Source organism: Schistocerca piceifrons, chromosome 3 (genome assembly GCF_021461385.2).
Source record: "Schistocerca piceifrons isolate TAMUIC-IGC-003096 chromosome 3, iqSchPice1.1, whole genome shotgun sequence".
In the NCBI taxonomy this organism is placed as follows: domain Eukaryota; kingdom Metazoa; phylum Arthropoda; class Insecta; order Orthoptera; family Acrididae; genus Schistocerca; species Schistocerca piceifrons.
This window is the reverse complement of record NC_060140.1, coordinates 275718952-275741128: the sequence shown is the minus strand read 5'-3', so window position 1 is coordinate 275741128 and position 22177 is coordinate 275718952. Positions and strand designations below refer to the sequence as shown.

Here is a 22177-nt window from a genome sequence, read left to right as displayed (position 1 = left end):
GGACAAAAATTGGAGACACTCCTGGATCTTGAAAGTAAGCAAGCAAGCAAGCAATAACAATGAAACACAGAACAACAGAGTAAACACATAGTTACTGACACAATGCAGACTGGAAATTGTTCGTTTGATATTATCATCATGCAACAAGGATCTTTCAAAATTATGACTTCTATTTTTTAAAAATACATATGCTTTTTGTTTCCAAAATACACTTACCTTGTTAATAAAGCTGGATTTTCCAACGTTTGGAAAACCACAAATTATGATTGTTCTTGTAAACGGATCAATAGAAGGTAACCTTGCCAAGTGTTGTCTCACTTGTTCCAAATATTGCAGGTTTGGACCTTGTCGTTTCATAATGGTTGCCATACTAAAAGAAGAAATATAAGTTGAATTACATGTAAAACAGATGTAACACATCAATATCCCACAAACAGAAAAGAACTATAACCAAGTAACAATATAATCTTTACAATAAAGTGGAAAGTCTTATACAGCAAACTCTCGCCAATCCACCCACTGGTAGTCCGACTTCTCAGTAACCCGGCCCACATCAAGCCTCCATTCGCTGAAGCGGAAAAGAAGCAGACAAAAATGAACTCTTGTGCACAGCGATGTTTTTAGTTACACTGTTAAACAATGCTATACAAGTTTGAACCTTTCAGAATCATGGCTTCTGAAAGAAAACACATTACACTACACCTCAAGCAGAAACTCAATTAGAGATAAGTAGAACTGAGATTCTTCGCAGAAAGACATTGCTGTTGAGTACAATGTTGGACGAGCAACTATTTATGACAAAATTTAACAGACGAAGAGATAATCAAAATCTTAAAGGAAAGTTATGAGGAAGAGAACACAGGAGGATAGAACATGAAGATATCTCACATTGCTGGTGCTGAAGCTGCAGACATCTTAAGCACATTATCCAACACTCAGAAACATACAATACCAATGTAATGCTTGTAAAACCATTATGTGATAAAGCATAATACCATCACATTTCATCATTGTGACAACTAAAAATTCGGGACATTTTTCATAATGAATGATACTACAGTATATGTGCACACTCAAGGACTAAATTTTACATGAAAATGAATATCTTTGGATTTAATAAAGTATAATCCCTTTGTGTCTACACTACATTTAAGAAACATTAAAAAATCTGGTACTTCTGCTAATACAGCACCAATATGTGCAAGGAATCACCAGATTAGTAAGAATCTACACAATTTCGAATAAAGAACTAATTCTGCACTACCTGGCCCAGTAGTGATGAAGTGTACTTCACATATCCCTTTTACTAACATACTGGAGAGTGAAACTGTGTTTACAAGTGCACTGAAAACACTAAATGTGAGTGGTTTTATTGCTAAAAGTTAATGACTGATGTCTTAGAAACATGTACAATCGACCCTTCAATTCATATCAATAGCATTTTGCACTTTCAGTTCCTGTTCCCAACCTATATGAAGTGATTCTTTATATGATATCAAATTAACAAATAATTAATAAATAATAAATAATTAATAAATAAATGACATTGGAATGTTTAACTTATAAATTCTCTATGACTGAAGATGGTCTGATTTATAGTAGCTACAAGAACTTGATAGAAAGGAAAAAAAATCCTCTATTAAAGAGTATGAGCTGTGTCTAAAAACGACCTGTATTATAAAGTTCTGACGTCAAATTAGAAGGATGGCAGCCATTTTACCACAATAAATTCCAGCTCTCTAAAGTACTGGAGGGGACTAGGAAATGCTGTTAAGGTCCTAGACCCAATGAAGGGAAACTCCTGATCTACACCTCCATGCGGTAGAGAATGGGAAACCTCACTTCATGTGATGGCTAACGTAGACAGGGACTGAGGGATGACCGGGATAAGTCATCACCCAGCATTCGCTGGACAGGAATGAGGAAATGAGAAATCGTCTCCAAAGGCAGAAGAACCAGGTGATGGTCAACGGCATAGGACGTGGAAGGCAATGGGGAAACCACCACATTAAAGAACTACGGTTATCCCAAGTATCAGTAGTAAACCATGTCAGTATCTTCCGTAAAATTTTTCAGAGATAAAATAGTCCCCCAATCGGATCTCTGGGTGGGGACTGCAAAGGATATAGACAATGTGAAGGAAAAGAATTTCAATTTTAACATAGCCACTTGGAATGTGAGAACACTGGAATGACTGGAAATCGATATCCTAGGCATATCGGAGATGAGATGGCCCCAGCCAGGTGATTTCTGGTCTGGAGAATACAGTCATTCATTCACACCGGAACTGACCAAGATAGACCAGGAATGGGAGGAGTTGGAATAATTTTGAGGAAAAACTATGGCTCATGTGTCAAGGGAAATGTGCAATATAGCTCTCGAATAATACCAGTCAAACTTGAAACTAAACCAAAGGACACTGTGATAATACAAATATACATGCCCACATCCAAAGAAGAAGATGCAGTCATTGACGAAATATATAAAGAAATAAGTAATGTGATGAGAAATGTTAAGGGAGATGAAAACCTGATTGCCATGGGGGACTGGAACATGATTGTGGGTGAAGAACCGGAGGAAGGAATTGTTGGCAAATATGGACTTGGAAGAAGGAATGAAGGAGGAGATTGGCTTATCGAGTTCTGCTCAAGGAACCAATTAGTTGTTGCAAACACACTTTTCCAACATCACAAACGAAGAAGATACACATGGAAGGCCCCTGCAGACCTGAGGAGACAACACATTGATTACATTCTAGTGAAAGCATGTTTTAGGTACCAGCTAAAAGATTGCAGGTGCTATCCATCTACAGACATAGGCAGTGATCTCAACCTGGTCCTGATGAAAAGTTCATTGAGATTCAAACGTTTGAAGAAGAAGCCAGTAAAACAAACTGGAACTAGAAAAATTGAAAACTGAGAGAGCGCTATGCTCCTGAAACAGATAACCTAGCTAAGATTTTTCAACATGTTGGAGTAAATGAAGAGTGGGATCAAATTAAATCTGGTATATATAGAGCAGCGGAAAAGATAGTTGGAAGAACTGAACCCAAAAACAAGAGGAAATACATTACAGCAGATATTATTGAGCTTATAGAAAACAGGAGATTATACAAAAATGCAACTGATGAACAAGGAAAAGTTGAATACAGAAGACTAAGGAATTTAGTTAATAGAAAAGCTAGGAAAGCAAAAGAAAATTTTCTTGAAGAAATGTGCAGAGAAGTGGAAGAAAATATGCAAAACGGAAGAACTGGTTTACCCTACAGAACAGTAAATCAATTTTTTAACAAACGTAAAACAACACTCTCAGGCACAATAAAAAATAAAGAGGGGATAATGCTGTTTGGTGAAGACATGGTGAAAAGATGGAAAGAATACATAGAGGAGTTGTATGCTGGAACACCTCTTTCGGAGGAAGTAATAGGAAGAGAAGAGCAAGTAGACGAAGACAAGAGAGATAAGATTCTGCAAGAAGAATTTGACAGAGCTCTAAAAGAACTACAGGACAACAAAGCAACAGGTATTGATGACATCGCTGCAGAACTAATAAAGAATGCTCGTGACAGCATGAAAATGATGCTGCTTAAACTTATTAGGTCCATCTATAACACAGGAGATATACTGACAAACTTCCAGAAATGTATCATTGTTCCTATACCAAAGAAGGCAGCAGCTACAAAATGCAAACAGTACCGAACTCTAAGCCTAACATCACATGCATCAAAAATTCTCACAAAAATAGTTCTGAAGAGAATTGAAAAAAAGGTGGAAGATATGCTGAGTGAAGACCAGTTTGGCTTCAGAAGAGGACTGGGTAAAAGAGAGGCGATTCTGGCACAGACTCATTATTGAAAAGCAATTACAGAAAAATTAACCAACTTATATTGCCTTTGTAGACATGGAAAAGGCATTTGATAATGTTATCTGGCAAGAGATGTTCAGAGTGCTGAGGAAAAGTGGAATAAAGTACAAAGACATCCGTGTGATACTCAGCTTCTATAAGAATGAGGTGGCAGTGATTAGGAACTGTCATCATGAACAAGAAGCAAATATTAGAAAAGGGGTAAGGCAAGGATGTGCTCTCCCTCCTCTTATATTCAATGCTTACATCCAGGAAGCTATACACCAAGTTCGAGAAACTACTGAGGTAGGGATCAAAATTATTGGGCAGAAGATAGACATCTACATTATGCAGATGATATTGCTATAGTCACAGAGACAAAAGAAGATCTAGAGGATGTCCTCAAAACAATGAAAAAATCTATGCCATCAGTATGGAATGAGAATAAACAAGAAAAAGACTAAAGTGATGGTATGCAGTACAGGAGCAGAATACGAACCTTTGAGAATAAGAATTGGAAGAGAGGAGCTGGAAGTGATAGAGGAATTTACTTACCTGGGAAGCAAAATCACAAGAGATGGTAGAAGCCAGAAAGAAATTACAACCAGAATACAAAAGGCCAAAATTGCATTTAATCAGAGAAGGAACTTACCCACCAGCAACAACATCAGTCTGAAAATAAGGAAATGTATCATGAAAGGTTTCGTTTGAAGTGTGGCCCTATACGGATGTGAAACTTGGACGATTGGAAGAGAAGAGAGAAGACGGCTAGAGGCCCTGGAGATGTGGTGCTATAGAAGGATGATGAAGACCAGCTGAAGAGAGAAAGCAACAAACGAAGAGGTGCTTAGAAGAGTACAGCAAACTATATCTCTGTGGAGGCACATACAAACAAGAAGAGACAAACTTGTAGGCCACATCCTACAACACAACAACATCATTCGAACAATAGCAGAAGGAGCTACTGAGGGAAGGAATCGGCGGGGCCGACACATATCCATCCGCACATATCCAGACACAAGAAGACATATATAAAAGCAAAGAGTTTGGGCAGAGATGTCAGTCGAGGCGGAAGTACAGAGGCAAAGATGATGATGAATGACTGGTGAGGTATGAGTGGTGGCAACTTGAAATTAGCGGAGGTTGAGGTCTGGTGGGTAACGGGAAGAGAGGATATATTGAAGGGCAAGTTCCCATCTCTGGAGTTCTGATAGGTTGGTGTTAGTGGGAAGTATCCAGATAACCCGGACAGTGTAACACTTTGCCAAGATGTGCTGGCCGTGCATCAAGGCATGTTTAGCCACAGGGTGATCCCCATTACCGACAATCACTGTCTGCCTGTGTCCATTCATGCGAATGGACAGTTTGTTGCTGGTCATTCCCACATAGAAAGCTTCGCAGTGTAGGCAGGTCAGTTGGTAAATCACGTGGGTGCTTTCACAGGTGGCTCTGTCTTTGATCATGTACACCTTCACCTTCAGGGTGACAGGACTGGAGTAGGTGGTGGTGGGAGGGTGCATGGGGCAGGTTTTACACTGGGGCTGGTTACAAGGGTAGGAGCCAGAGGGTAGGGAAAGTGGTTTGGGGATTTCAAAGGGATGAACTAAAAGGTTACGAAGGTTAGGTGGACGGCGGAAAGACACTCTTGGTGGAGTGGGGAGGATTTCATGAAGGATGATCTCATTTCAGGGCAGAATTTGAGGAAGTCGTATCCCTGCTGGAGAGCCACATTCAGAGAGTGATCCAGTCCCAGAAAGTATCCTGTCACAAGTGGGGCACTTCTGCGGTTCTTCTGTGGGAGGTTCTGGGTTTGAGGGGATGAGGGAGTGGCTCTACTTATTTGCTTCTGTACCAGGTCGGGAGGGTAGTTGCGGGATGCGAAACCTGTTTTCAGGTTGTTGGTGTAATGGTTCAGGAATTCAGGACTGGAGCAGATTCGTTTACCACGAAGACCTAGGGTGTAGGGAAGGGACCGTTTGATATGGAATGGGTGGCAGCTGTCATAATGGAGGTACGGTGGCTTCTTGGTGGGTTTGATGTGGACGGACGTGTGAAGCTGGCCATTGGACAGATGGAGGTCAATGTCAAGGAAAGTGGCATGGGATTTGGAGTAGGACCAGGTGAATCTGATGGAACCAAAGGAGTTGAGGTTGGAGAGGAAATTCTGGAGTTCTTCTTCACTGTGAGTCCAGATCATGAAGATGTCATCAATAAATCTGTACCAAACTTTGGGTTGGCAGGCCTGGGTAACCAAGAAGGTTTCCTCTAAGTGGCCCATAAATAGGTTGGCGTATGAGGGGGCCATCCTGGTACCCATGGCTGTTCCCTTTAATTGTTGGTATGTCTGGCCTTCGAAAGTGAAGAAGTTGTGAGTCAGGATGAAGCTGGCTGAGGTAATGAGGAAAGAGGTTTTAGGGAGGGTGGCAGGTGATCGTCGTGAAAGGAAGTGCTCCATCGCAGCGAGGCCCTGGACATGCGGAATATTTGTGTATAAGGAAGTGCCATCAATGGTTACAAGGATGGTTTCCGGGGGTAACAGATTGGGTAAGGATTCCAGGTGTTCGAGAAAGTGGTTGGTGTCTTTGATGAAGGATGGGAGCCTCCATGCATTGGGTTGTTGAAGGTGTTGACCTACGTAGAGAGAGATACGTTCTGTTGGGGCTTGGTAACCAGCTACAATGGGGCGGCCGGGATGATTGGGTTTATGAATTTTAGGAAGTAGGTAGAAGGTAGGGGCGCAGGGTGTCGGTGGGGTCGGGAGGTTGATGGAGTCAGGTGAAAGGTTTTGTAGGGGGCCTAAGGTTCTGAGGATTCCTTGAAGCTCGGCCTGGACATCAGGAATGGGATTACCTTGGCAAACTTTGTATGTAGTGTTGTCTGAAAGCTGACACAGTCCCTCAGCCAATATATATATGAGGTGACTTACCGAACGAAAGCGCTGGCAGGTCGATAGACACACAAACTAACACAAACATACACACAAAATCCAAGCTTTCGCAACAAACTGTTGCCTCATCAGGAAAGAGGGAAGGAGAGGGGAAGACGAAAGGAAGTGGGTTTTAAGGGAGAGGGTAAGGAGTCATTCCAATCCCGGGAGCGGAAAGACTTACCTTAGGGGGAAAAAAGGACTAAGGTAAGTCTTTCCGCTCCCGGGATTGGAATGACTCCTTACCCTCTCCCTTAAAACCCACATCCTTTCGTCTTTCCCTCTTTCCTGATGAGGCAACAGTTTGTTGCGAAAGCTTGAATTTCATGTGTATGTTTGTGTTTGTTTGTGTGTCTATCGACCTGCCAGCACTTTCGTTCGGTAAGTCACATCATCTGTGTTTTTAGATATATTTTTCCCACGTGGAATGTTTCCCTCTATTATATATATGACACACACACACACACACACACACACACACACACACACACACACACACACACACACACACACACTATGTTCGCAATCTTTTAAAAATTTAGAGGGGCGGCTCTAGCTTGATCTAGTTTTGATGTCTCACAGATTGACCGCGACCAGGAACTGCATGCAATCGCTAACCAAGAGGCCACTGCCTAGCGAAATCATTACAGAAGACGAACAGGAACAGGCAGACAGAGTCAATGCTCCTGCACCGGCACCCCCAATTAATCCCCTCCGTTGTCACACCGTCGTGTCGGCAACAATTAAATTAAACTATGCAAGCTTTTATAATAAAGGGAAACATTCCACGTAGGAAAAATATATCTAAAAACAAAGATGATGTGACTTACCAAATGAAAGTGCTGGCAGGTCGACAGACACACAAACAAACACAAACATACACACAAAATTCAAGCTTTCACAACAAACTGTTGCCTCATCAGGAAAGAGGGAAGGAGAGGGAAAGACGAAAGGATGTGGGTTTTAAGGGAGAGGCTAAGGAGTCATTCCAATCCCGGGAGTGGAAAGACTTACCTTAGGGGGGGAAAAAAAGGAAAAAAGGACGGGTATACACTCGCACACACACACATACCCATCCACACATATACAGACACAAGCAGACGTATTTATACGTCTGCTTGTGTCTGTATATGTGTGGATGGATATGTGTGTATGGATATGTGTGTGTGTGCGCGCGAGTGTATACCCGTCCTTTTTTCCTTTTTCCCCCCTAAGGTAAGTCTTTCCACTCCCGGGATTGGAATGACTCCTTACCCTCTCCCTTAAAACCCACATCCTTTCGTCTTTCCCTCTCCTTCCCTCTTTCCTGATGAGGCAACAGTTTGTTGCGAAAGCGTGAATTTTGTGTGTATGTTTGTGTTAGTTTGTGTGTCTGTCGACCTCCCAGAACTTTCATTTGGTAAGTCACATCATCTTTTTGTTTTAGATATACGCAAGCTTTTACTCGCACATGCACTGTATCAGTTTAGCTTTCTATTTACTTGTACACAGTTGAACGTGTTTACGACCTGAAGTGTGTAACATGTTGTGCACCATGCCGCCTGAAAAAGAAACGCCAGTTCATGGATAGCTGACCATCCTGGAACATTTACATGTGACAGAGTTGTTTTATCTTGTTGAGTTTGTGAGAGAAACATTAAATGCAAACAAAAGTTTCAAATAGGCCAGCATGTCCAGACAAGTCTTCATATTGCAGGAATGCAGATGAATGGATCACGACAACTTCTGACAACAGCAAGTTGCAATAGCAGGGATTTGTCCAAAGTCAACCAAAAGAGTTGCTTTAACATGGATCTACATGAAGTGTTCACTGCCAGCAATATTCCTCTTCACAAACTTACAAATCCTATCCTCAAAGGCTTCCTGCACGAATATTGCTTAAATCCAAATATACCAGATGAATCAACATTGTGTAAAAATTACATACGAACAACGTACGTAAATATTCTAGAAGAAATACACAATGAACTCCTGGATGGCATTATCTGGATTTCAGTTGACAAAACTACAGACACCTGGCCTGTTAAATTGGAACTTTAATTATTGGTGTTTTAAAAGAAGAGCCTCCTTCTTCCTATTTAGCAGCCAGTAAAGAACTTGAAAAAGTAGATGATTCTATGATCACTAGATTTGTGATAAAGGGTATTAGAAAAATATTTCCAGAATCTTCTGCAAATGAAAGGGTGTTTGCGTTTATTTCAGATCCTGCGCCCTACATGATCAAAGCAGGAAAAGCCCTCCCCTCCGAGTGTTTTATCCCAATTTGATTCATGTGACATGCTTTGCTCACGGAGTACATCGCCTTGCTGAAGAAGTACATTTCACATTTGTAAATGTAAATAAACTGATTTCCTCCACAAAGAAAGTATCTTTAAAAGCTCCTGCTCACACCAAGACCTACAAAGAAAATCTACTAAATGTGCCTTTACCTCCTGAACCAGTAGTAATCTGTTGGGGTATGTGGGTCGAAGCTGTATTGTTTTACAAATGAACATTTTGAGGGCATTAGAGGAGTAGTAAACAATTTCAATAGTGCACAGGCTTTGGGAGTTTGCCAGTGCAAGGTGGTTTTTAATGATTCTGGTACTGAAAAAGATACTGCTGTGTTTACCACTCATTTTTCCATATAACTGCAAGTGTTACAAAGCTTGAAACTCAAGGTTTGGCATTGAATGAATCTATTCAGTTAATGAATAAAACTATTGTAGTGAACTCCTCATTGCCGGAGATATTCCCAAGAAAACTTAAAGAAAAATTTGAAAACGTTTTAAATAATAATTGGCGGCACTCTTCCTCATAACAGATATGCACAGGTTCACAAATTTGAGGTATGATGCCTGCAGTAACTGTTTTTTTTATTATTATTATTATTCGATCCTGCATATTTCGATACTTTTCATGCATTTTTAAGTATTTTTCATGCATATTTGCATGCAAATTTTAGGTTTTTTTTTATAATGCATATAAACCAGTCTCTACTAATAACACATACATACCCTGTAAATTAACTTGTTACACATCATTCGATAAAAGAATCATCCAAATGATTTATGGAACATGTAACTGACTGACTAAAAGAAGAATGTTGGAAATCTGACAGGTACACATCACATTGTAAAGGACAAAAATCTTTCCTTGCAAATCAATACAGCTTGGGGTAATTTTAATTATATAATACTTGAGATACTTCTGAGGAAAGAAGAAAGATTAGAATTTCACAACCCATTGACAATGAAGTCACAAGAAACAAAGTACAAGCTAAGTTTGGGGTGGGGAATCAGCTAGAACTTTTTCAAAGGAAATTACATAACTTAAGGAAATCATATAAAACCTAAATCAAATGTTCAAATCGAGATTTGAACTGCCATCACCCCAAATTCCAGTCCAGCACCTTACCTAATGCGCCACCATTCTACATACAAGATATTTTTGAGTAGCTGCCTGTATATCCATAATCACGGAATGTGAGATGTAGTTTCTTCCCTCCATTTGAGGAGTAAAGTTAGGTTCAAATGGTAAAATTGTTATTGCATATGTTACATAACTGGATAATCAGAAATGATCAATACCGATTTTCTGACTCACAACCAAACTGTTACCTTCCACCCAAAACTTGACCTCAGACTAGGCTACAGATTGGTGTCATTACAACCTACATTGCAAAAACTAATGCAGGCACAAAAGAGCATCACAAGGGTTTGGTTCTCTTTCTGCTTGCAAATGCCAAATCATTAAGTTACGAGATGAAGCCAACATCCAATACTGAAAGGTTCAGTTCAGCTGCATAAGAAAGAAGACAGTATACCGCTATAGTGCCTCTGCACAACCAGTATGCTAGACATCAACAAAGTTGCCTCAGTCAGAATATAAAAAGAGAATAAGATATTTGAAAATATGTACATATAAATGTTACTACGGTTCCAATTTTGTGTGATACAGAACAACAACTCTTGACACCAAGCCCACTTGTTACATTATATTGCAATATTGTAACTTTTTAAATTTCAAGTAGGAATCTACTGTTATTTTGTATGGCATACCTTTGTCTCTCTCTCTCTCTCTCTCTCTCTCTCTCTCTCTCTCTCTCTCTCTCTAGCTCACCGGAGTACATTGAACTTATTGCTCATGAAAATGGTAAAAATTCATAAGCCTTACCGTCCCAATGCTGCACGTTTCAGTTGCTTACATCTGTATAGCGAGTCACCAAATTTTAGCAGGCGTACATAATCCTTTGCAACACTGGAAAAAATAGAAACTTTTGTACTGAATGCAGGCATCCAAGTAGTTACGTAAAAACGAAAAATTAAAGCATCTGTTTGGAAGCCTATTAGCATACATTTACTAACCCACAATGTTCGAAACCATTTAAAACTGATTAAAATTCACCACTGTCAAAGGAACCAAACAAACAAAATGTTCATATTCTAAACAAAATAAGTAGGTGCAAACTCTTTAGATAATACATCTTCACACACGTATCGCCTACAATTCACATATGACAATGAGTGAGGAGGGATGAGGAGTGCATGCAACATGTTAATGGAGAGCGAGAGCGAGCTATGGAACTCAAGTGCAGAGAAGAAATAAACTAAGGGGGGGGGGACTCTCCTTAACATCCAAAAATTTAAAAAAACCATAAGTGTGGGTACAAGGAAGTTTTGAGTGCCAAGGCCTGGAGGAATTAGGGGCTATGATTTTACCAAAGCGGCAATACAGACATTTGGATGGGTATTTTGGTGGAAGCAAATCTCCCCTGCATACTTTCCTCTCACTGACAAGAAGGGAAAATAATGAGTCTGGGAAGAACAATCATCACAAATGGCAAACAGCAAGCTGAGGCCAATGAAGACAAGTAACAGTGTGCTTTAGGGTGATCTGTCGAGTTGGTGTTTCCATCTTATGAATGAAATGGAAACAACAACTTGGCATAAAACCTGTAAGTACACTATTAAATGATCATAGTGAAAATGCTTGACAGATAAAATAAAGCCAACTATTTAACTGTGACTTATGTAATTCTAATTACATGGATGGAAGGAAGTGACCTTTACAATAGGCCATGAAGGGACCTCTCATACACTCAATATTTATTGTACAATACTCAGTACTGCACAATAATATTGACTAGCAAAGAGCAGTTCATGCAATATATTGAAGGTGAGTGCAGAGCTTTAAAATATTTACGCTCACTCCATACACTGTACTTTGCAAAGGTGGTATTCTGCGATAAGAGAGAGTTCCCGTCGAGACTTCAAGATATACGGACATGAACAACTGATATGGATATTAATACATCATGAAAGACAGATGAACGAAATCATCTGTTGAAGTGCATTTAGGTGAGTAGTTTGATTACATATTTAATAGATCTTCAGTAATTGGGTATAGAAACATTCAACTAAATCCTTTAAAGTGCAGGGGAAAGGCACTACCACTGCTTCTTTGCTCATTTCAGAAGCCTCAATTATTTATAGCAGAAATAAATACCTACTTACCCAACCACTCACCCACCCTCTACAATGGCGTATCTTACTTTCTTCAGGTTTACTGATCACTTCCCGCATTGTGGAAAGTGAAATCTGACAAGTACATGAACAGACTCAGAAAATGCTGCAAGTTCTCTTAGCACCATGTAGTATGGTCATGTGTTTTTCAGCCTATTAGTGTGACTGTGTGTAGAACACCTTCCAAGCCACTTTTTCACCCATTGTCACTTCCCTTTGTTTTTCTTTTTGCAGCATTTAGTGATTGCAATTGCAATACACACAAATTCCAAACTGCCAAGTGCCGACAAGTTTGCTACAAATGCAGAGTTCTAACTGATGCACCCCAAGCAAAAATAACGTGCCATAGTATCGTACCTTTTTGGCCTCCCACCTTCTGACAATGTGTTGACAAAGTACTATTGTTCAATAAATATTAAGCATGTGAGGGCCCCTTTATCATCTGACAATTACCGCCTTAGAAAAGAGGACTCACCAGTTGCAAATCCTATCTATCTTTTCCAGTGATGTCTCCTATTTGCTGACAAGAGAGCATCCTTTACATTTCTACAAAGACCAGGCATCAATAAGAGGGCAAATTTAAATTCAAAAGTGTGTGGCCAACTCATCTTTTTTCATTAAGTACAAGAGAATAGGCAAAGGAAGAAACAGCACTGGTGAGGGAAAAGCACAAGTTAGGGGAGACAGGTGCACCTGTACGAATATAGTACTGGTATTAATGTTTCTGCTTGACTATCAGGCATCTCCATTATATAGCACATACCGGTATACTCTTAGTGTGTAATTCTATAAAAGAAATTTTTGCTGATCTATTTGTTTTCACTTCTTATTCTCATTACTCTTAATTGTCTCACCTCACAAGTTATTCTAGGAAATTATAAATAAAAGCTAATCTTACTTGTCAATAAGATGACGCGCCATATTCAGCTGACCCAGCGCCAATTTGTAATGATCTTTGTCATAGAGAACATTCATAAGATCAGCATAAAAAGGATGAATATCCTGAAAAATAAAACAAAAACAACTAACTGATAAAGATACAGGTCTGCAAAATTTTACATGTTATGGTGCTGGAATAGATCTCCCAACAAAGCAACAGTATTTAATACAGTATAAAAAAAACAATGAGCGGGCTGAATGTAGCTCACATTTATGTCTCAGTGCTGAATGTGAGATGATGCATAAAAAACTACTTAGGATCATCCTGGAAAGAACTGATGTAATGCACAGCTAATGACCATTTACAACTGACTAACTCATTTCATTCCAAAAAGAAGTGCATATTCATCATAGCAGATCCTCCTAGACTGAATGATTTTGGGCAGTACTTATCATAATGTGCATTCTCATCCAATGCATTATGGGAAATACACCAGTTTTATTGCAAACCATGACAAAAATATTACATATCACCAATGAAGAATAACATGGCAAAAATATTACTTAACACCAGTGAAGAATAACACAAATATTGGGCAAGTCAAAAAATAGCAGACTCCCATGTTTTCCCCCTGACGGCTTTCCTGTAGATCATAGCTCCACTTGCAGGAGATACCAAAGAACATTACATGCCACGTGCTGCAAATGGGCTTCAATATAGCTGACAATCACAGAAACTATGCAATATATATTACTTATATCAAACACAGACTTGAACCCTGTTTCTACCATTAGAAACCATGCATCCCAATATCACATAATCATTTAGCTTTGACAATTTATTTAAATCTGTAGTAGATCTTTACCATGTACAGAATAATTTACAGGATAAATTAAATAATAATAGGCGCTACCCAAAATATCCGAGAATTTCACTGTAAAAATTGGTAAACTGTACTGATGTCCTCTGTCATCTATAGTAGTCATCTCGGGCATGTATGCAATGATCTCAGTATTGTTTGCATTTTTGGAAGCACTCCTGGAAACCAGTAGAGTGAAGGGTGTGCAGGACTCATTGTGATTCCACTTGGATGTCTTCAGTTGAGTCAAAATGTCGTCCTTTCAAGGCAATTTTCATCTTTGGGAACAGGCGGAAGTCTCACAGGACTAGGTCTGGAGGAACTACTTCACAATGAACAAAGTGTGCGCATGTGAATTGTCACTGTATAACCAACCAGCCTTTCTTTTTCCACAACTCCAGCCATTTGCACAAAACATTTTCCCTGAGTCGCTTCAAAACTGCGCAGTAAAACTACCCATCAGCAGTCTGACCAAGTGGAACAAACTCTCTATGCACTGTTCCCCAAATGTTGAAAAAAATGATCAACACTGACATGTTGCTGCAAAGTTTTTTGTGGTTTTAGGGCGCACAACTTCAACGGTCATTAGCGCCCAGACTACGTTAGGAATGCACCGCGAGTCACAAGTTTAAAACAGCAACGAAACGGAAAACACGATAAAGACAGACTGACAGGCATAGGATTAAAAAACAGCATAATCAAATGTCCTTAGAGAGGGTTGTCAAGTTGATAAAATGAAGAACGCGAGCAGCAGCTCGTGGGTCATCCGCTAAAATGGCATCTAGAGTACATGGCAGGCCAAGATCAAGACGCAGTGTGTTAAAATCCGGACAGGACGTTAAAATGTGGCGGACCGTCAGCAATTGCCCACATGGGCAGAACGGCGCTGGCGCAGCCGTCAGCAGATGGCGATGGCTGAACCGGCAGTGTCAAATTCGTAACCAGGCCAAAACTACCTCCTCCCGCCGAGAAGGGCGTGAGGACGACGTCCAAGCCGCGGGAAGAGGTTTCAAGGCCCGAAGCTTGTTGTCTGTAAGTGCAGCCCATTCAGCATGCCACAGCGATAAAATGCGCTGACAAATGACCCTGCTACAATCTGACGAAGGGACACAACAAGAAGCTGTCCGAGGCTGGAGGACCACAGCCTTGGCCGCGGCATCTGCAGCTTCATTCCCAGGGATACCGACATGGCCAGGAACCCACATAAAGCTAACCAGAGAACCGACGTCCACCAGCTGCTGAAGAGAGCATTGGATCCGGTGCACGAAAGGGTGAATCGGGTACGGATCACTGAGGCTCTGGATGGCGCTCAGGGAATCGGAGCAGATGACATAAGCAGAATGTCGGTGGCGGCAGATGTAAAGAACAGCCTGGTAGAGGGCAGAGCGCTCAGCTGTGAAAACCGAACAATGGCCATGGAGCCGGTATTTGAAACTTTGTGCCCTGACAATAAAAGAACACCCGACCCCGTCATTGGTCTTAGAGCCATCTGTATAAATGAAGGTCATATTAATGAACTTTGAATGAAGTTCGACGAAACGGGAGTGGTAGACCGAACCGGGGGTAACCTCCTTTGGGAGCGAGCTGAGGTCAAGGTGAACGCGAACCTGAGCCTGGAGCCAAGGTGGCGTGTGGCTCTCACCCACTCGAAAGGTTGCAGGGAGTGAAAAATTAAGGTGTTGAAGGAGGCGATGAAAGCGAACTCCAGGGGGTAGCAGGGCAGAGACATACAACCCGTATTGACGGTCTAGAGAGTCATCAAAAAAGGAACGATAAGACGGGTGGTCGGGCATTGCCAGTAGCCGACAGGCATACCGACAAAGCAGTATATCGCGTCGGTAGGTGAGTGGCAATTCACCAGCGTCAGCATGAAGACTCAACGGGACTAGTATAAAACGCTCCGATCGCAAGTCGTAAACCCCAATGTTGTATGGAGTTGAGGCGGCGTAAGATGGATGGCCGTGCAGAGAAGTATACAAAGCTCCCATAATCCAGCTTGGAGCAGACGATCGAGCGATATAGGCGAAGTAGGACGGTTCGTTCCGCTCCCCACGACATACCACTGAGAACACGGAGGACATTTAGAGAACGGGTACAACGGGCAGCCAAATATGACACATGTGGAGACCAGCTAAGTTTCCTGTCAAATGTAAGACCTAAAAATTTTGTTGTCTTCACGATTGGGAGAGCAACGGGACCGAGTCGTAAGGACGGTGGGAGAAACTCTTTGTAGCGCCAGAAGTTAATACAGACCGTCTTCTCGGCAGAAAAACGGAAGCCATTGGCGACACTCCAGGAGTAAAGATGCTCAAGAGAACGCTGAAGACAGCGCTCCAGGAAACATGTACGCTGCGCGCTGCAATAGATGGTAAAATCGTCCACTAAAAGGGAGCCTGATACATCAGCTGGGAGGCAATCCATTATTGGATTGATCGCTATGGCGAAGAGAGCGACGCTCAAAACTGAGCCCTGTGGCACCCCATTCTCCTGGCGAAAGGTGTCTGACAGGACAGAACCCACACGTACCCTGAACTGTCGATCCATTAAAAAGGAACGAATAAAAAGAGGGAGGCGACCGCGAAGGCCCCATGTACGCATGGTGCGGAGAATGCCCGCCCTCCAACAAGTGTCGTAAGCCTTCTCCAAATCAAAGAACACAGCCGCAGTCGGGCGCTTCCGCAAAAAGTTATTCATAATGAAGGTTGACAAGGTAACCAGATGGTCAACAGCAGAGCGGCGCCTACGAAATCCACATTGTACATTGGTAAGTAGGCGTCGAGACTCGAGCAGCCAAACCAAACAAGAGTTAACCACTCGCTCCATCACTTTACAGACACAGCTGGTAAGCGAGATGGGTCGATAACTGGAAGGCAAGTGCTTGTCCTTCCCCGGCTTAGGGATCGGGACAACAATAGACGCGCGCCAGCATGCGGGAACATGTCCCTCAATCCAGATGCGATTGTAAGTACGAAGAAGAAAACCTTTACCCGCAGCCTCCTCTGCCTGTTTGCGGGGGAGGAAGGCAGGGTGGTAATGAGCGGAGCTCGAAACCTCTGCGAAAAAGCGGCCGAAGGCATTGGAGACATCCTCCGGGGCCACAAGGACATCATTTGCGACCGTCATGCCAGAAACTGGTAAGTGGACCTTAGTGCCAGATAGCCGGCGCAGGCTACCCCAGACAACAGAAGAAGGAGTAAAACTGTTGAAGGTGCTTGTGAAAGCAGCCCAGCTGGCTTTCTTGCTTTCTTTAATAATACGACGACACTGAGCACGTAATCGTTTATAATTGATACAATTCGCCACTGTAGGGTGGCGTTTAAAGGCGCGTAAAGCACGTCGACGAGCACGTAAAGCGTCTCTACATGCTGAGGTCCACCAGGGGACCGGTACGCGACGTGGAGAAGAAGTAGGGCGAGGGATGGAATATTCAGCAGCAGTGAGAATGACTTCCGTGAGGTGTGTGACCTGACGATCGCAGCTTGTGAAGGTTTGATCCTGAAAGGTCGCCCTGGAAGAGAAGAGCCCCCAGTCTGCTTTGGAGATGGTACAACTAGATGAGCATGGAGAGGGGGTATGCTGCAGGAGATGGATAACACACGGGAAGTGGTCGCTCGAATATGTATCAGAAAGTGCATACCACTCAAACCGGCGTGCAAGTTGGGTAATACATATAGAGAGGTCTAAATGGGAATAGGTGTGAGATGCGTCCGAAAGAAAAGTAGGGTCGCCAGTATTGAGGCAGACAAGATTGAGCTGGTTGAAAAGGTCTGCTAACAGGGAGCCCCTCGGGCAGGATGCTGGAGAGCCCCAAAGGCGATGGTGGGCATTGAAGTCTCCAGTTAACAAAAATGGTGCAGGTAGCTGAGCAATAATTTGCATCATGTCTGCCCTGGTAACGGCAGACGACGATGGAGTGTAAACGGTACAAATGGAAAATGTAAAAGTGGGGAGAGTAATTCGGATGGCAACTGCCTGCAGGCCGGTGTGCAACGTGATGGGATCGTAGTAAATATCATCCCAGACCAGCAACATAACCCCTCCATGAGCCGGGATACATACCACAGAGGGTAGCTCAAAACGCACAGAGGTGTAGTGTGCCAAGGCAATTTGATCGCATGGGCGTAGCTTTGTTTCCCGGAGGGCTACGACGAGCGGACAGTGCAAGCAAAGCAGCAACTTCAAGTCCTCTCGGTTGGAGCGAATGCTGCGAATATTCCAGTGAATAAGTGCCATCGTAAGAAGAAAAGGAAGATGAAAGAAGGGGTCACCTCGAAGGCCGCTGAGGGCCTGGATACGAGGGAGCACTGCCGCCACTATCAGTAGGCGGACAGTCATCGTCCATTGGTTCTATAGGTTCATCGGCCATCTTGGTAAGATGGTCGGGAGGGGGAGCTTCCTCCGCCGGTGAACGGCCAGATGTTCGGCTACCAGCGGTGCGGCCAGGCGAAACGGATGACGGCCTGGGGCGGCAACCGCTGGGTGGCGCAGGAGAAGAAATTCGCCGTGGCGGAGAAGGAGAACTGTGCTTCCTATGAGCCTTCTTGGAAGGTTGTTTGGTGGAAGTACCAGTCGATGGCTGGGAGGTCGAGGTACGTAGGAAGTCTGCATGGGACGGTTCCTTCTTGAAGGCCAGTGCATCTGACTTCTGGGTCTTCGTCTTAGCAGAAGCTGATGAAGGGGCTGGTGTCTGTGGGGTGATGGGAGGAAGAGGAGACGTCGACCGCGTGATCTTAGCACTGGCCGAACGGACGACCGTGGTGCTGAAGGTCAGATCGCATGTCTGGGTTGCCACCTCCCTGGTAGTCCGAGGAGAGGAGAGGCGAGGACAGTACTGTATTTCCCCGCTGGGAGCAGCATGGGCTTCCTACTAGCCAATAGCTTGCGAGCAGCCAAGGTGGACACTTTCTCTTTGACCCGAATTTCTTGGATATAGCGTTCTTCCTTATAGACGGGACAGTCGCGGGAGGATGCTGCATGGGCACCCTGACAGTTCACACAACGAGGAGACGGAGGTGGACAGTCACCCTCATGGGCATCCCTGCCACAAGTGACACATTTAGCCGCATTGGAACAAGACTGTCGAGTGTGATTGAAACGCTGACACTGGTAGCAGCGCATAGGTGTCGGGACATAGGGGCGAACAGAAATAACCTCGTAGCCCGCTTTGATGCGCGATGGCAGCTTAACACTATCAAAGGTCAAAAAAAGTGTCCGGGTCGGTACAAAGTCATTGTTGACCTATTTCATGACCCTATGGACAGCCGTCACGCCCTGCTCAGCGAGGAAAGACTGAATCTCCTCGTCAGTCAATCCGTCGAGGGATCTAGTATAGACCACACCACGAGACGGATTCAAAGTTCGGTGAGCCTCCACCCGGACAGGGAACGTGTACAGGAGTGTGGCTCGAAGCAGTTTCTGTGCCTGAAAGGCACTCTCAGTTTCGAGTAACAAGGTACCATTACGCAACCTCGTACAAGACTTAACAGTACCGGCTATGGCAGCTACGCCCTTCTGGATAACGAAAGGGTTGACAGAGGAAAAATCCTTTCCGTCCTCAGATCAAGAAATGACGAGGAACTGTGGGGTAGGCGGTAGTACTTTTGTCACTGGGGGCTGGTCATGTTTCCGTTTGTGGGCAGAAGTCGAGAGAGAAGAAGAGAAATCCATTGCGGAGGAATCCCCCATGATTGCCAGCGTCTCCGATGGCGCGCTCCTTCCTTATGGGGACCCTCTCAGAGGGCACTCCCGCCCTAGGTGAATGTTTACACCTCAGGTCACACCTCCCGAGAAACAGACAGAGGCATGGTCAGAAGGTATCAGCTCAGGCAATCACCCCTCCCTGGGCCTGGCCTTTACCAGGGGGTACGTGCGTGCCTTACTTGTCTACCCAGGGCGGGGAATTACGCGTTACCCCGTCACCGGCTATGCGTGCGAACGCGTGGGTCGGCCTTCAGGCGCGCACAGGGAGAAAGGAAGAAGAGGAAAAGGAAGAGAGAGAGGACAGACTGACTCAAACGCCGAAGCGGAGACCAGAGAAGGCAAGGGAAAGAAGCCAAGGCAAGGGAAAGAAGCCAAGGCAAGGGAAAGAAGCCAAGGCAAGGGAAAGAAGCCAAGGCAAGGGAAAGAAGCCAAGGCAAGGGAAAGAAGCCAAGGCAAGGGAAAGAAGCCAAGGCAAGGGAAAGAAGCCAAGGCAAGGGAAAGAAGCCAAGGCAAGGGAAAGAAGCCAAGGCAAGGGAAAGAAGCCAAGGCAAGGGAAAGAAGCCAAGGCAAGGGAAAGAAGCCAAGGCAAGGGAAAGAAGCCAAGGCAAGGGAAAGAAGCCAAGGCAAGGGAAAGAAGCCAAGGCAAGGGAAAGAAGCCAAGGCAAGGGAAAGAAGCCAAGGCAAGGGAAAGAAGCCAAGGCAAGGGAAAGAAGCCAAGGCAAGGGAAAGAAGCCAAGGCAAGGGAAAGAAGCCAAGGCAAGGGAAAGAAGCCAAGGCAAGGGAAAGAAGCCAAGGCAAGGGAAAGAAGCCAAGGCAAGGGAAAGAAGCCAAGGCAAGGGAAAGAAGCCAAGGCAAGGGAAAGAAGCCAAGGCAAGGGAAAGAAGCCAAGGCAAGGGAAAGAAGCCAAGGCAAGGGAAAGAAGCCAAGGCAAGGGAAAGAAGCCAAGGCAAGCAAAAGAAGCCAAGGCAAGGGAAAGAAGCCAAGGCAAGGGAAAGAAGCCAAGGCAAGGGAAAGAAGCCAAGGCAAGGGAAAGAAGGCAAGGCAAGGGAAAGAAGGCAAGGCAAGGGAAAGAAGGCAAGGGAAAGCGTAAGGAAGACAGTGAGATGGAGAAGAACAAAGAAAAGAACCAACCAAAGAAGGAAGAAACGAGAAGTGAAAAACCAAAAAGACCACAAATATAGGTCGTGGGACCGTCTGTCGCCGGACGCAGGCGCTAACTACCTTTTAGTCGCCTCTTACGACAGGCAGGAAGACCTCGGGCCTATTCTAACCCCCGGACCCGCAGGGGGGGGGCTGCAAAGTTGTAAAGCCTTTTTTGGCCTCTGAGAAGATGGCATTTTCTATTGTGATGACAGCTTCTTTGTTTCAGGGTCATAAAACCAATATAACCAAGATTCATCACCAGTTATTACTCTGGATTAGAATTTTGGACACCCTCCCACTCTTTGTTGCAGCTCAGTGCACATCTGAATCCTGAGGTTTCACTGGTCGATACTGAAAAGGCAAGAGAGAAACTTCGCTGCAATTCGTCTCATGTTCAGTTCATTGGCTAGCATTTGTTGACAAGTACCATATGACAGCCGAAGTCTGTTACAAACAGTGAATTGTCTGCCTTTGGTCTTCATGAATCAGCTCATGCACATTCATGATATTTCTGGTGTTGTGCATGAGTCACCCAGAGTGTTTGTCATCTTTCGCAGATTCTCAGCCTTCCTTGAAGTGCTTGAACCACTCAAATGTTCTTGCATGACTTGGTGCACTCTCACTAAATGCCTCTGTCAGCAAGTGTGGGTTTCAGCTGCAGCTTTTTTCAACTTGAAACAGAATTTGATGTAAAGCCATTGCTCATTCATGTGATCCATTTTACAATTCCCAGAAGCACTGAGACACATTGTGACATGCACCACTACAATTTACAACTGCATGCTCCAAAGATGACAACTTTATGCTGCAGTAGCTAAGACAAGTCCTCAAGACATCTAGCAGCAGAATATCATACTGCTACTAATTCGACAAGTACAATAAAATTTTTAGCTATTTTGAGTAGCAGCTCGTATAATAAACAAACACACACACACACACACACACACACACACACACACACACACAAAAAATCGCTGTGAGGCTTAACTGCAGCACACGAAAATGTGTACATGTAATAAGAGAGTATTCAATAATAGGTGAATGGTGGATGTTACACACAATACAATTATCTTTATCTCAAAACATACCACAAAAATTTGTAAAATTGTTCTATACTACACACTAACTCATTAGAACAGTTAACTTCATGTTACTTTACAGTTTACTTCTCTCTTCTCCTCCTCTTTCTTTCGGATCGTCTCCTTGCAGGTAACATGTTACTGCTTATTTCATTCTACTATATGCAGTTTGCATAAAAAGCCACCTCATATACATACTCTGACAGTACATCATTGTAATGTTCCATTGCTTGGTTTGTGTAT

The 22177-nt window shown here is 43.4% G+C and overlaps 1 protein-coding gene across 1 annotated transcript in view; it reads right to left on the bottom strand.

Annotated features, from left to right (window-relative positions):
• Nucleotides 1-22177, bottom strand: part of LOC124789849 (nucleolar GTP-binding protein 1) — a 70768-nt gene that overhangs the window by 22718 nt on the left and 25873 nt on the right. Inside the window, exons 3-5 of the mRNA XM_047257356.1 lie at nt 13172-13275; nt 10925-11008; nt 217-370 (exon numbers count right to left, since the gene is read on the bottom strand). Coding sequence (XP_047113312.1) covers nt 217-370; nt 10925-11008; nt 13172-13275 — 342 coding nt within the window. The remainder of the gene's footprint in view (nt 1-216; nt 371-10924; nt 11009-13171; nt 13276-22177) is intronic.